Below are 15635 nucleotides of genomic sequence, written 5' to 3' on the forward strand. Positions count from 1 at the left end.
TTATATTCACACACATATACACATGAATTATCAACTACCTTTTACAGTTATAGATGGTCAGTTCTTTTTTCAAAAATTTTATGAACATTTATTATCTCTAGCTTCCATTGTTTTTACTTGTCAGTAAAATAAAAACAAAACAGATAACAGAAAAAAATCATAAATTATAACAGCATGCATTAATAGTCCAGAAAAGCAATTCCCAGATTGACCATGCATAAATATTCATGTCTAATACTAGATTTAAAGTCAATCACTTTTCTAAATGAAAGTAGAAGTTGTGATTCATCTTTAGTCTTTAATTTGTTTAATTTTTATATTTTCCCAATTTAAAAGTCTTTTATACTTGTTTTTTTCCTCTAATATAATCCAATAAAATTTTATTAGGTGTGTATTTTGTACCAAGCACTGTGTTAATTACCAGGAATATAATTAACAAAAAGACAGTTCCTGCCCTCAAGAAGATTACAGTTTAATGGAGGGAAACAACATGTAAAAGGAAGCAAGAAAATGAGGAAAGGAGAGGATGAAGGACATCAGATGGTACCATCTCAAGGGCAATTTGTTTAGTGGAGTTAAAACCAGGCTGAGCAGCTGATGCAAAGGAAAGTGATCTGACCATCTAATATTAGCTTGCTAAAAAGGAAAGTATTGGGAGGAGTTTGCTACTCTACCCTCCAGCCCTGCAAACTGAGGGGGAAAAGAAGCTGCGGGAGATGATGTCAAGCAAGGTTGAAGTCTGCAGCATAGTAATGATATTAGAATGATTAGCTTCACCTAAGAGGAACAGCAGATTTAAAACCAGACAAAGCAGCTGGTATTAAGTGGAGATTTTGCTGTTGTTGTTTAGTTGTTTCCTAGTTCTACTTGCTTAACTAAAGAAAAGATCATAGGAGTTTGCTTTCAAATTTTTTTTATTTTCCTGTTTCTTTGATTTCTTTTAGGCTATAGGTTTATTGATATTATGGTTAAGTGAATGATTATACACATTTTAGTAATTTTTGATCATATTGACCAATTATTTTCAAAAACAATTAATTCACAATTTCACCAATGATGAATGATTGCAGCTATTTTCCTGTAATTCTGAGGTACAATTCTTAATCAAACAAGGGATAGAGGTGATTACAAAAAAAAGAAAACAAAATTTGGAATAAAAATTAAAAGTTTTTGTATTAACAAAATTGATGCATTTAGCAAGAGAAGGAAAGTAGCTTACTGAGAATAAAATATTTTCAACAAATAGCTCTAAGGGTTTGATATTTAAGATATTTATCTTACTAATTAAAATATATAAGACCAAGACCCATTCCCCAATGTGTAAGTGATTAAAGGATGTATGTATGTATGTATATACACACACATGCACACATTTACATATAGACATATTTATATATAAATGTGTGTATGTACTGAATGCTAGTGATAGGAAAACGATTTGGAAAATGAGCACATATACAAAGCTGTGGTATCCTTTGTATTATTATTGTTATAAATATTCCCAATCTTGACACCAAGTGGCTAAATGGCAGGCATAGTGGATAGCCCCAAGCCTGGACTCAAGAAGACCTAGGCCTTAGACATTTCCTATGTGACTCTGGAAAATTCACTTTACTCTATTTGACTCAGTTTCCTCATTTGTAAAATGAACTGGAGAAAGAAATGGCAAATTACTTCACTATCTTTGCCAAGAAAGTCCTAAATGGGGGTCACAAAATATGAGAACACAAATAACTAAACAATAAAAATGAATGGGAATTTATCTTCCTGCATTAACCTATATAAGGGAAATACAAAATTGTATCAGGTTGAGGTACAATCTCAAACGGCTCAAAAAGGCTCTCTATTGTCTTTAGAATCAAATCCAAATCTCTTCATTAAAACTCTCCATAATATTCCTCCATCCTCCTATTCTACCCTAAATACTCATCATTTCCTTCTTGTAATATGGGTGAATCTGCCTATTTGCTGTACTCCACAAATGACAATCTCTCTCTTCTTCCACCTTGACTGTTGGTTGCATTTTACTGGAATGTTGTGTTTTTTCATTTTTAATTTTTGGGTAACCAAATTATCTCAAAGACTTTTAAGATCTTTAAGAGGTCTTTCCTTATTCTCCCAGTTGTTAGTCCTTACCCTGAACACATTTATTTTGTGTGTAACCTGTATTTATTTATCTTTATTCAAGGTTAACTGGCCCCTAACCCTCATCATAAGTAAAATGTAAGCTCTTTTTTCTCTTCTATTAACCTCCCCCTTCCCTTTCCCCTTTCTTCTCCTACTTCCTTATAGGATCAGACAAGTTACTATATCAAAGTAAGTATGTCTGATATTCTCTCTTTGAGCCAAAACCAATGAGATTAAGATTCACACAATGCTCACCCCCTCCATTCTTTCTTTCAACTGTAATAAATCATTTCGGTGTCTTTATGTGATATAATTTACCCCATTTTACCCTCCTCTTTCCTCTTCTTCCAGTATAATCCCTAGTTCCTTTTTTATATCATCACAGTAAAGTCAAATTATACTTATAACCTGTAAGTATACCCCCAACAAAGATGCATTTTTCAAGAGTTAACTATATAATCTTATCATCTCATCTTTCCATATAGGAATGTAAACATTTCAACCTTTTTTCCTGTCTTTTTTTTTTTTTTACCTTTTTTATGTTTCACTTGAGTTCTGTATTTGAAGACCAAATATCTGTGGTCATTTTTTTTCAAAAATAAAACCCCCTTATTTCATTGAGTGCCCATCTTTTACCCTGGAAGATAATGCTTAATTTTGCTGGATAGTTGATTCTTGGCTGGAAGTCCAAGTTCCTTTGCCATCTGGAAAATCATATTCCAGGTCCTTCAATCCTTTAAAGTGGAATGTGCTAGATCCTGGGTAATCCTGATTGTAGCTTCTCAATATTTGAATTGTTTATTTCTAGCTGCTGGAAATATTTTTCCTTGATCTGATAATACTGGAATTTAGATAAAATATTTCTTGGGGTTTTCATTATGAAGTCTCTTTCAGGAATGGTTGGTACATTCTTTCAATGGCTATTTTGCTTTCTGCTTTTAGGACATCAGGGCAGGTTACTTTGATGATTTCTTGAAAGGTGGTGTTTAGGCTCTTTTTTAAATTATGTTTTTCAGGTAGTCCAATAATTCTTAGATTATCTCTACTGGATCTATTTTTCCAGGTCAGTTGTTTTTTCCAATGAGGTAGTTTACATTTTCTTATTTGTCTGTTTTTTTTTTTTTTCTTTTTTCTTTTTTTCTTTTTTGGGTTATGTTTGACTGATTCTTGATGTCTTGTTGAGTCATTCACTTCCATTTGTTCAATGCTAATTTTTGGTGAATATTTTCTTTATTTTTATTTTTTTTTACTCATTTTTATGAGTTGAGGTCTATTTTTAGGGCAAAGGGAAGATTGTTCCAAGTTTCCTGGACAGTGGCTTTATGCTGCCCTGAGGCTAGTGGTGCTGTAGGCTTCCTTCCTGTCCTAGGTAGGCATGGCCAAGTCCCACTTGTTATGCTAGTGTTCAAGGGCTCACTATTTACTTTATGTATTTGAGTTTGAGGTCTCAGAGCTAGTTGGCTGATCCACGGACTTCTGAACCAGGACAGAATAGCCAAGGCTGCTGTATTTTGGCTAAGATCTAAGAGTCCCTGGTGATGAGGCCTCTCTACTCTGGGCCTCCCTGCAGTGGTCCTACAGTAGGCTGAGTTCCTCTCACCCAAGACCCTTTGCCTTATTAAGAATATTTTTCCTGAAGTTCTTCCAAAATATCTTATGCTAGAAATTTGTTATATTCTGAATATTTGTGAGTTTTGTCTCCCCAAAATGCATTCACAAGATTGATCTAGTATTAATCTTAGTACAAAGCCAAGAAAAATTCAGAAAAATACCTGCCTATTCTTTGCCTCAGGATATAAACTCTTTAAGGTAAAAGATCAGTCTCAATTTAGTATTTGTATCCCAATACCTCATATGGTAAATGCTTAATAATTACCAATTGATTGATTCAAATAAGAAATTCATTATTAAAAAAAATCAAAATTTTCCTTCCTGGAACTTACAATGTAGTAGAAAAGACACTCTATATTAGCATGAAGACTAATTTCTCTGGTAAGTGATAGATTTTTCTGAACTCATATTATTGCTGTCTGTACTATTCATTTGGTCTTTGGTCCTCACTTGTGATCATTTGTGTAGTGTTGTTTAATTCTTTTGTAAATATAATTACTCTTAAAAAACTTAGTCAGGCAGTTAGATGGCACAGTGGATAGAGTACTAGCCTTGAAGTCAGGTGGACTTGAATTTAAAGGTGATTTCAGAACCTACACTTCCTAACTGAAATCCTTTGACTATGGGATGTAGTTTCTTGGACTTAAGCTTGCTCTCTAAGGTAGACAAGATAATGTAGTTTGTTGCCCAATGGAACACTAGACATATAGCCAAGAGATATGGTTTAAATACGATTTTAAATATTGACTGGTTGATCACAGTAATATAACTCTTCACAGCCTCAGTTTCCTAATTTCTTGACTATCTATTAGCTATATTGTGATAAAAAAAACATTTTCAAAATCTCAGATTATTATGGATATCTTTTTTTACATTGTGCTTTTTCTACAAAGTAGGCATTTAATAATTAATTGAAGTTTATGTGTCTATGTAAATATGTGTGCACATATGTATAATTATATATAGTCTCTTTTGAAAAATGTAATATTCTGAGAAGACACTTCAAATGAGATATTATAACAACCTTAATATGTGGCTGATTTAAGAAGAGCTAAAAAAAAGTCTTCCCACCAACTGTTCCCTGTTTTTCACACTATGTTGGTAACAACCAATATCCCCTCTCAGATTGATGCAAAGACAAGTTGCTTTCTCTATTCTCAGATGTGTTGTAGCACTGACTCACACCTTTCGTGGCTGCAAATATGGATGAGACAATGATTAAACATTTTAGTTTGAAAGTTCTCTCCATGTAGTCAGGGGTGAAAGATGAACTATATTACATCCATTTTAATACTAAAATCTATATTTTGAATTAAAAAAAAGGTAAACAGAGTGAGAAGGTTCTGATAAGTAATTAAGCATGGCAGGTGGAATATTTAAAAGCAATACTTGTTGATAATTGTCTTGTAGATTATGGAGAACTCTCAAACATTTGCTAAATGAATAACCATGTAAATCAGCTAATTTTTCTGAGCTTCCATTTCCTTCTGAGTCAAATAGAAATAATTCTATTGACAGGTTTGTTATAAGGATGGTACTCTGCTCTTTTTATAGAAATCTATAAATGTGAGCTATAATTCTATTAATATTTTAAAGATTATAAATGTGTAACTGAAATCTACCCCCTGCTGCTTCATTGAAGTGCTCAATCAGTACAAGGAAACTACAAGGTGTCAACTTGACTAAGCAGTAAAGGCTGCAATTACAGATCCAGTGATGGATTGTATTCTTTCTGAGGCCCAGCTTAATAAGGTGATGGAAACATTCATTACCAGGTTGTGTGAAGATGATGAATTTTTATTCATAGCTATTCTTGGAGGTCCTTTGCTAACTTATAAAAGAGTTATACTAGGAAAGGAGTATCTACATAAGTAAAATCACTGAGTCTATGTTCTATTAAAATAAGTTTCACCTAAATAATTGTCTGTGTTGAGGTGACCTGAACAAAAGAAACCTGTTACCTGTGAAAATAGTGTGACTGTGAAAAAAAGTATCCTTAGACAGCCTCTTAAAATTGATATAGTACGTGCAAACAATTTCTATTGCAATAAATTAAATTTCATTTGTTCCACCAAGTATCAAAACTTATCAATCACTTAAAATATAAATGTATATATATATATATATATATATATATATATATATCACAGTCAATCAGAAAGCATTCATTAAGTATCGAAAATGTGTCAGGCATTATGCTAAGTACTGGAGATAGGAAAAAAGGAAAACTATTCTCTGTTGGGGATTCATAGCCTAATGAGGATGACAATATACAATTTTATATACATATGCATATATAATTTAATTAAAATTAATAGTAAAATTTAGCAAATAAATAACTTTATATTATATATATAAACATCAATATATAAAATTAGAGATGATAAATAAATAGAAGGTACAAGTATGAAAGGGGAATTAGGAAATCTCACAGATGATGAAATTTTTAACTATTACTTGAAAGAAATCAGGGAAGCTAGGAAATAGAAATAGAAAGAAAGAGAATTCCTGGTATACTAAGGCCTATAGCATATAGACTGAAAATGTCCAGAATTTAGAGATGATGCAAGAAGTTATAAGGAGGTCAGTATCATTGAATTGTAATTTACATGGTAGAAAGTAAAATTTAAGAGTAGAAAGGCAAGTGGTGGGGTGTATTATAAAGGGCTTTTGCACGATAAATATGTTTTCTTTTATTTGATCCTGGATGTCATAGGAGGCCATAGAAGTTTCATTGTATGGGAGTGGAATGGTGACAAGTTAAGAGACTTGAGACCAAGGCAGAGAGATGAACTTGAAGTATATTATAGTAGCCTAGGCATGAAATGGTAAAGGCTTGCATGAGAGTGATGTCAGTTTAAGAGGAGAGAAGAAGGAACATAGATGTTATAGAAGGTAAAATCCATAGGCCTTGGAAATAGGTTAGATATGGGGAATAAAAGAGCAGAACGGAGGGACCATCTAGGCCATATAGGTGAGGAGGTGATTCTAGATGACTGGGGTGACGATGATGATAGGGAAGTTTGAAAAGGGGAGAGTTTTTAAAATGTGATTACACTAGTTTTGGATATGTTGAGTTTAAGATGTTTATAATGCATGCAGTTAGAGATAGGCAGTAGGAAATTCACATTCACATATATTCATACACAAAGGCAATATTACATGGGTAAAGAACTGGCTTCAGATCCAGTGAATTTTAGTATCACTTCTAACAAACACTGCCAGTGGGATTCTGGGCAAGATAGTAACTATCTCAGTACTTAAAGCAACTTATCCAGATGATAAATTACTGACAAAATGTCTATCTGCTTTCTTAGTAGAAGTTCCTTGCTGGGAGCTCCTTTCCCCAGTGAAATCCCAAACATAGTCTCTATTCCTATATATTTTTTTATTAACTTGCATGTAAGTGGAAAAATTATTTGAAAAAGTTATTTCTGAAGTTCTAGTACTTAACTTGCAAAGTGATGGGAGAAGTGTTCTCTAATTTACATATATATCTATATCTAACTATATATTTTTGATCATTACATATTTTTCTTTCTTTATTATAGGAATAGGGAAAACAAGAAGCCAAATAATTTGAAGAATGTTTCCAAGAGTCAATTTGGCTGTCATACACTGGATATGGAAGAGCATGAGAAAGCCCTATCTTTTATTTTTTCTCATACTGCTCCTAACAACTCATTTGGAAAGCAAAAAGGATAATCAGTTCATCTGGAAACCAGGTAGGAATGCTTCTACTATTCCTTTTTTTCACTTTTTTTTACTTTTATTCATAAGGAGAAAAAAATGCAACTTGCTGGTTTTAATTTGGAAATGGTATAATGTTTCCAAAGGGAAAAATAGACAGACCATTCTGAGCATCTTTTTGTAAAGTGTGATTTGGTTTTTAATTGAGTATAGTTTTTGTCCCATCACAAAAACACTCATTAATACTTCCCCACTTTCTATAGCCCACTCCAATCCAGAAATTATATCAGTTCTGGATTTTCATATTGCTGTCAGGTAAAGTTGTGATTTCCATAGATACATCTTCTTTATCAAGGCTTTCCCTATTTCTCTGCACAGAATCAACCATTTATTGCAAAACTGACATCTGAATTTAGCCGACAACTTCTTGCTAAAGATGCTTTGGACCAGTCATGCAGATTTCTTTTATGTGTACTCTAGTTGGATATTTATTATTAAATGCTTTCTACCAGGCATTTCATATAACACTGAAGAACTGTTCTTTCAACATTTCTTATTAGTTATCTATCAGAGTTGTGCTGTAAAATTAATAAATTTTAAGATGATTAGTGTCAACGTTTGTATAGTTTATATTTTGTACATATGAGTGAGAGTTTTTTTTTTATTTTGAATACGTGGAAAGATATTCAATCATTATGTTCCAGAGTAAAGTTTTATTAATTTGTTCATATGAAAATCAATTATTAGTACAATTGAGAAAACCCAAACAACTTATTATTTGAACTTCTTATACTTTCCTTTGTTCTAGATTTTCATTTGCTTAAAATATCTCAATCATCTCTGTTCATCCCTTTTCCAAATTACTTATTCACAATAGATAAATGGACACACTAAGAATGTGATATGTTGTTGAGCTTTGGTCTTTATGTCATAGCCCTCAAATTAACTAGACTATAAACTTATTTTGTCACTATGGAAATATTCATGAAAGTGATATTTGTAATATTCAAATGACTTTGCAAAAATAAAAGACTGAATTATGCTTTAAAGTATTTTAACTGCTAACCAAGCACCATTAAAGATACAATCTGGAGGAAACTTAATTGCATTTAAGCCCTTATAAATTAATTTAATTGTAGTCTGTGATATCTAATTAGTGATTTGCATATTTTCTCACAGTAGCTTCCATAGCTGTGCAAACAGTTCTAAAAGTAGAGTATTGCCTGACTGTGAATGCTGCTGGTTTGTTTAAATTATAACAGACCAAACATCTTATTAAATATAAAATTACAAACATGTGCAGGTCTGTGTAAAAATAACGTGACACTTTGTGGTTCTTTTTTTCCTTTGTTGAAATTGTCCATGGTGGTTGTGTAACTCAAAGGCTCTGTCAGTGAAGCCTAAGCTTTGATAGGTTTTCATTATTATGGAAAATGGATTCCAGAAAAAGGTTATTTGTGAGTTTTGGATGAGCTTAGATAAGTTAAGAAAAAGTTTATCTCCATGGGTTTGATTATAGGCTTGAGGTAACTTGATCATAGACATTGCTTCTTTGGTACAATAGATAGATAACAGGCATTCTAAAGTGTTAGGACACTAAAATTTCTGGGTTTAGGTGTTGTTAGAGCTATAATAATACTAGTCTGGGTAGAATGAAAGATCTGGTTTTCCAATAAGATGACTTGGCTTTGCATTGTGGTGCTCTTCATAGTTCTCTGACCTTAGTCAGTGGGCTTCATCTTCAAAACTTTTTTTTTTCCACTCAAAAAATGAGAAGACAGAAGCAGGTTATCTCTCTCAGATATCAAGTTGGTGATCCTATTGTTCCCTCCACAGAGAGCATTTGCAACTGCTGAAGCACAGATGATGATGATGATGATGATGATGATGACTCTTTAAAAGTACTAAATGGAATTCTATATGTGTATGTGTGTGACATATACACACATACACACACTTTCTTATTTGAGTCTTGCAGCAACCCCATGTTATATGTACCATAGGTTTAAATTATTAACCCAATTTTAGATGAAGAGTTGATGTTAGACAATGATAACAACAATAATGATATCTAGCATTAATACAGTGCCTGTGTGCCAGACACTCTGTTAAGCACCATATAAATATTATCTCATTTGATCCACCAACAACAACCTATGGGAGACAAGTGCTATTAATATCTCTATTTTGTAGGTAAGGTAACTGGGGCAGTATGAGTTTAAATAGCTTGCCCATGGTTATATAGCAAGTGAGTGTTTGATGCTGAATTTGAACTTAGGTCTTCTTTAATTTAGAGCAGGAACTTTATCCACTGTATCATGATTATACAATTAGTGTCAGAGCTAGAATTTGAATTCAGGCCTTCCAGAGTCCCAAATTCAACATCTATATTTATACAATATATTAAGGTATTTCAGAACCTCAAATTATTGGCATATACTTCTGCCAAAACTTATATGAAGAATTAAAATTAATTTGAAATCTGAAACAAAAATAGAAGATGTTAAATATGTTTGTGGAAATAACTTTGAGAAACAATGTGTCCAAATTCATAAAATTAAATAATAGGGGCAAAGAAGAAGACTCTAGCTTCATAGCTTCTAAAATACATTGGGATCTTTCCTTCCTTTTCTTTCCCTCTCTTAAGACCTACACTATCCTGCAGACAGAGCAGAGACTGATTACATCTTTTCTATCAGAAATGCTAATGAAAAGATGACTCTATAGCAGGGAGGATCAAGAGGGATGCAGGAAGAAATTTAGATTATAGACAAAAATATCAGTAACATTTTTTTAAAGAAAGAAGTTTTAATACACTATTTGGTACTTCCTAAAATCTTTATTTGATGAGCTTGTGTTTTAAGTTCCATTCATGAGACTGAGGAATATTTCTTAGGGCTTTATCCTAGTATAGCATATTTATACTGATATTGTACTTATAGCATCCTAACCATTATATATCAAAGAAATTTGACTAAAAAAGAACAAAAATTCAGAAAAAGACATATACTCTTGCAGAGAAATTTATAGTATACTCAGTTTTCATAATGTTCTACTATATGGAATATTTCCTATTGTCACATATTGTTTGAACATTTCTCTTATGCTGGCATACTAATGACAGTAGACGTCTGTTTTCATTTCTCCCAGTCAGCTGTAATATCATCAACTTTGCCTGAAATGTAGAAAGATGACTCCCGTATTTCAATTCCTGGTCACCACTCTCATTCTCGATCTTGACAGTGGACCTTGTAATAAGATATTTCTTATTCTAATTGCGCTTGTTTAATTTAAACCTGAAAATTCATTTAGTCCAATGAATATTATTATTGGCACTTTGGGAGTTTGTTATTATATCCAAGGACTCAAGGTCCTACTTAATCTAAAAGTTGAGTTGACTTCTTTGAAGAATTGATAAACTCTTATTTAGAAATCCTCTGAGTTCATATTGTTGGCAATCACTTAAAATATATGTTAATTTCCTTCTTTTCCCTTCAGTCTAGAGGTTAGATCTTAGCAAACCTTAGCTAACCTGGAAGCATTCCTATGGATGTCTTAATATCAGAAAAGCAATGAAGAGATGAGTAACAAATGAATGAAAGACCATTAAAGCAATCTTCACTGATGGGAAACTTGTGTTTAACCATAGGATAATATTGGGGGTCATTGATCTAGCAAGACTGTTGAATGCCTGTCAACCTTGTGATGAGATCCTGTGAGCTATATGCAGTGTCAGGCAATCTGTCATCTAGGCAGAGGAAACAGAACCAGGTCAGCAAAAGACCTGGATAAGAAATGATGTGGCTTCTTGTTTTGAATAAATATAACTAATAATTTCCAACTGCACAAGGGAGATAAACAGATGATATTCTCATAGGACTCTGGGAATCACAAATATCTTCAAATCCTTTTCAAGTATAACCATTACAGAAGACTATAAAACTTAAAAGTATTATGAAAATGTTAACAGTTATTCCTGTGTTAAGGGAAGGGTATTTTATTTCTACTCAAAAGTAAATTTGTCCAAATGACTTTTGACAGTAACTCTGTGGCACAGGATAACAAGAGCATTATTATACATATTTTCAGAGAGGCACCATGGCGTATTAGACATAGACTAGAATTCAAAGCCAGAAAGTCTTGGGTTGAATTTGTCTGTCTGATATATATTGACTGTGAGATGCAAGAAAATTCATTTAACCTCTCATTGCTAGAGCCTCATAGATGATAAATTACAGGGAGAGAACTAACTTGAATTAATAGGATCCCACTAGGGATCCCTATACTGAGAAAATAATAAGTCAAGTCCCTGTTCCTTTCCCTTTAGAGCAGAAAAGTGAGGTGACTTGTCTTAGTTTGTACAGCTTGGGTTGTACAGATTTGGTACTCACCTAAGTCTTCTGGCTCCATTATACCACACTCTCTCTCTACCACTTTATGAAGTTGTTCCCTTATCGAAAAATATCTTAAATTTTTGGGCCAAGAACAATCTGAGTTCACAATTTAAGTCAAGTACAAACTAGTTTCAGTGTTTTAGTGGAAATACATAGCCTTGGTGAGGAAGGAATATTAATTCATATGTTAGTATTTTTTAAAATATTTAAACCTCTAAATAGCAAATTCCTATTAGTTTATTAACTAATTTAGCAAATTTAGAAAACTTATCAGTGGACTTTGGAGAGTACTTTCACCTTCAGAAATTATGCAAAACAAAGGAAATTGTGGGAAATTTCTGTCAGATTTGTATAGAAGAAGCATAACCAGGTCAAGAAGAATAAGAGAGTTTAGCCCAAGTAGTAAGGAAGACTTTCTATTCTAACTTAATAGAGGGAAAGGAGAGAAAGGAACAATGAAGGTCCTCAAGCCTTTTTATTAAACTGTGGGATGTGTTGTGATATCTTTAGTTCATTTGTTTTTTTCTAAGGCTCAGTTTAAAAATATTTGAGTGTGGCTAAAGGATAGCATGTCATCTGAAATAGTATTTTTTGAGTATGTATGGGAAGTCAGTATCAGAGTAAAGGACTGAAGCCTTTCTTCTAGGCCTTCTCATACCTGGACCTATTGTACTCTCTAAATACCTGCTCTTGCACACACACATATACACACACACATACACACAGACACGCACAATTTAATTAATTTAAATTTTTTGAGTTCCAAATTTTCTCTATCCCTCTAGTCCATTCTCCACTCATTAATAAGGCAAACAATATATCAATTATACATGTGAAATTATGCAAAAACATAGTTCCATTTTAGTCATAACAATAGTAAGAAAAATAAAGTGAAAAAATTACATTTCCACTTGTACTCAGAGTTCAGTAGTTCTTTTTTCTGTAGGTGAAGGAAGTTTTTCACCATGAGTTCTTCTGAATAATCTTGGATCATTGTATTGAGCAGCAGAGCCAAGTCTTCAGTTGATTATAACTATAATATTGCAATTATATATTCTGGTTCTGTTCACTTACCTTTGCATGAGTTCATATAAGTCTTCCCAAACTTTTCTGAAACTATTCTTCTCATTTTTTAAATAGCACAATAATATTACATCACAATCATATACCATAACTTGTTCATCTGTTCCCTAATAGACACCCCCTCAATTTCCAGTTCTTTGAATCATAGCTTATCTTGGCTTAAAATACCAGTAATAATTTTTTACACAAAGGAAGCTTCAGGAATCAGAGTTAGGACCCAACAGGACAAAGGAGAAATCTAAGAATGCTGAACAATGGAAGTAGGCAGAGTTAAAGGAATGCTATGATAAAGTTCAAAGATTGGATTGAAGTATAACTGATGGGCATATAATTAACACTGAATAAGAGAATACCTAACATGCTCACATGTGCCTGAATGCATCTGGAGACACCTATACTTCCTGACACTTGCTTCATGTTAACTTTTTCAAATCCCTACAAAACCATGCAGCATTTAATAGATGTTTGTGGGAATGGATAAACTTTGGAATTTACATTTTGTATAAATCATTAGACACCAATAAGAGAAATAGTTGTATATCCATTGACAACAATTACTTTATATGTCTTTGGGGGAAAAACTAGTAAAATAGGAAAATGCATTTTGAAATTGCATAAAGCTATTTTTAAAATAATATAAGTCTTCAGCATATTCTAGTAGTGTATTACCACATACCACATATTCTGTTAGTACTAAAATGAACACAGTTCAGAATTTTTAAGAAGTGAGACTGAAAAAGATAGACTTATAATATTACATTATATTTCCATTTTGACCTCACATTTTCAGGCTGTACAAGCATTGGGCTGGTGTATGCTTTTCTAAAATAGAAGAGAGAAAAGTGGGTTGGAAGAGGATTTGCCCATTTTCATAAATGAGCCTTTAATTACACTGAATATTATCTAGGTGATGAAGATTTTTCTCTATAGGACAGACCTTTGAAAAGCTGCTTACACTGTAACTTGTAAATTCAATAAACCAAGTTCAGTCAATAAATAATGACTCAGGTGAAAAGAAAGATTTAAATTCTGAGGGTAAAGTAAGTTAAAATGAATCTTTTTTTTTGAGGGGATGGCATGGCATGAGAAGTTTCTCATCTTAACATCTTATTAAAGCTTGAATCATCTTTACTTCCTTCCTTTCCTCCCCTTTGCTCTGGAAGTCTTTTTTGAAATGTGCAGATAATTTAACATTTAGTAAATTAGGAGGGAGGAGGAATTCAGGAGTCTGCTTAATTGTTGTAAGTGTAATATAAATTCATAAAATGATTCACCTAGGTATTTAATTAAAAATAAATAGCTTTAATAAATAGCTAATATCTATGTATCTTGTGGGATAAAAACAACTGCTCTCTCTCTCTCTCTCTCTCTCTCTCTCTCACACACACACACACACACACACACACACACACACACACACACACACACATATATATATATATATATATATATATACACAACAAGTAACACTGAAGTGAATTGAAAAGTGTAAAGAGATCAAGTCCTTCATAACATGGTATTACTGGTCTGGCAGAAGATCTAGTTCTACTTCTTGCTGCCTGTATAAATTTAAGAAAGTCTTGTAATCTCTCTGAGCCTTATTCAGTTAATCTGAGACAGGTGTATGCTGGTATAACTTCTAATTAAACCTATTGTTAAAATTTCTATGTGAGCATTGTCATTTTAGGAATAGGTAATTGCTACACAAGACTTGATGTTTAGATTTACAAAAGTGTTAATGATAAAAGTGTTTATAAAGATATAAGCATATATATAATATGCACACACAAATGTTTATGAGTATATACATATATGCATATATGTGTATGCACATGCACATTTTTGTGTTTGGGTATATTTTTCTCCTCTTGAGTTCCCTGTTGTAATTTATTTGAATTTAATATGAGTGCAGTATGAGTCTCCAAGAAGGAAGTTCCAATTAGTCTGGAGGCTTAGGAGCTGTAGGATAACAACAACAATAATGACAACAACAACTGTTATTTATATATCATTTTAAGCTTTGTAGACTTCTTGACATCCATTAGTTATTTTGTGTCACAAAATACATGTAACACAGACTCTGGGACATCCCCAAACTCTATTATACTGGCAGATTGAGGCCCTAAAAGGTGGTTAGCAACTTTTTCCCTCAATGGACTAGAGAGAACCCCAAAGTTTTAGCTCATGAATTGCCATCCACCTATCCAAAAGTGTTTCTGCTATTGATTATAAGCTGCAATCAAAAGACAGCCAGATTTAATTAGTTTGACATAGTGGCAGAGAGGATGGTTTCAGTTTGGAGTCAGGAATACCTAAGTACAAATCCAGCCTCACACACTTGTATCATTTCACTTAATTTCTGTCTACCTCAGTTTCCTCATCTATAAAATGAGGATAATAATAGTGCCTAACTCTCAGGGTTGTTTTAAGATCAAAAAAGACAATATTGGTTAAGTACTTTGAAAAGCACAAAGCATTTTATAAATTGTTTAGTTTGTTGTTGGGTTTTTTCTTGGTAAAGATACTGGAGTTCTTGTTTGGTTCTGCACACATATATTGATTGTATCTAGGATATACTATAGCATAATTAACATGTATAAGACTGCTTGCCATCTAGGGGAGGGGGTGGAGGGAGGGAAGGGAAAAGTTAGAACAGAAGTAAGTGCAAGTGATAATGTTGTAAAAAATTAACCGGCATATGTTCTGTCAATAAAAAGTTACAATAAAAAA

General features: G+C 32.8%; 1 protein-coding gene across 1 annotated transcript in view; it reads left to right on the plus strand.

Moving 5' to 3' along the window:
- The window catches only part of THSD7B (thrombospondin type 1 domain containing 7B), a 1297161-nt gene that overhangs the window by 160002 nt on the left and 1121524 nt on the right, over nucleotides 1–15635 (plus strand). Inside the window, exon 2 of the mRNA XM_074301932.1 lies at nucleotides 7290–7463. Coding sequence (XP_074158033.1) covers nucleotides 7325–7463 — 139 coding nt within the window. The 5' untranslated portion in view covers nucleotides 7290–7324. The remainder of the gene's footprint in view (nucleotides 1–7289; nucleotides 7464–15635) is intronic.

This window comes from Sminthopsis crassicaudata, chromosome 3 (assembly GCF_048593235.1).
Source record: "Sminthopsis crassicaudata isolate SCR6 chromosome 3, ASM4859323v1, whole genome shotgun sequence".
NCBI classification, from domain to species: domain Eukaryota; kingdom Metazoa; phylum Chordata; class Mammalia; order Dasyuromorphia; family Dasyuridae; genus Sminthopsis; species Sminthopsis crassicaudata.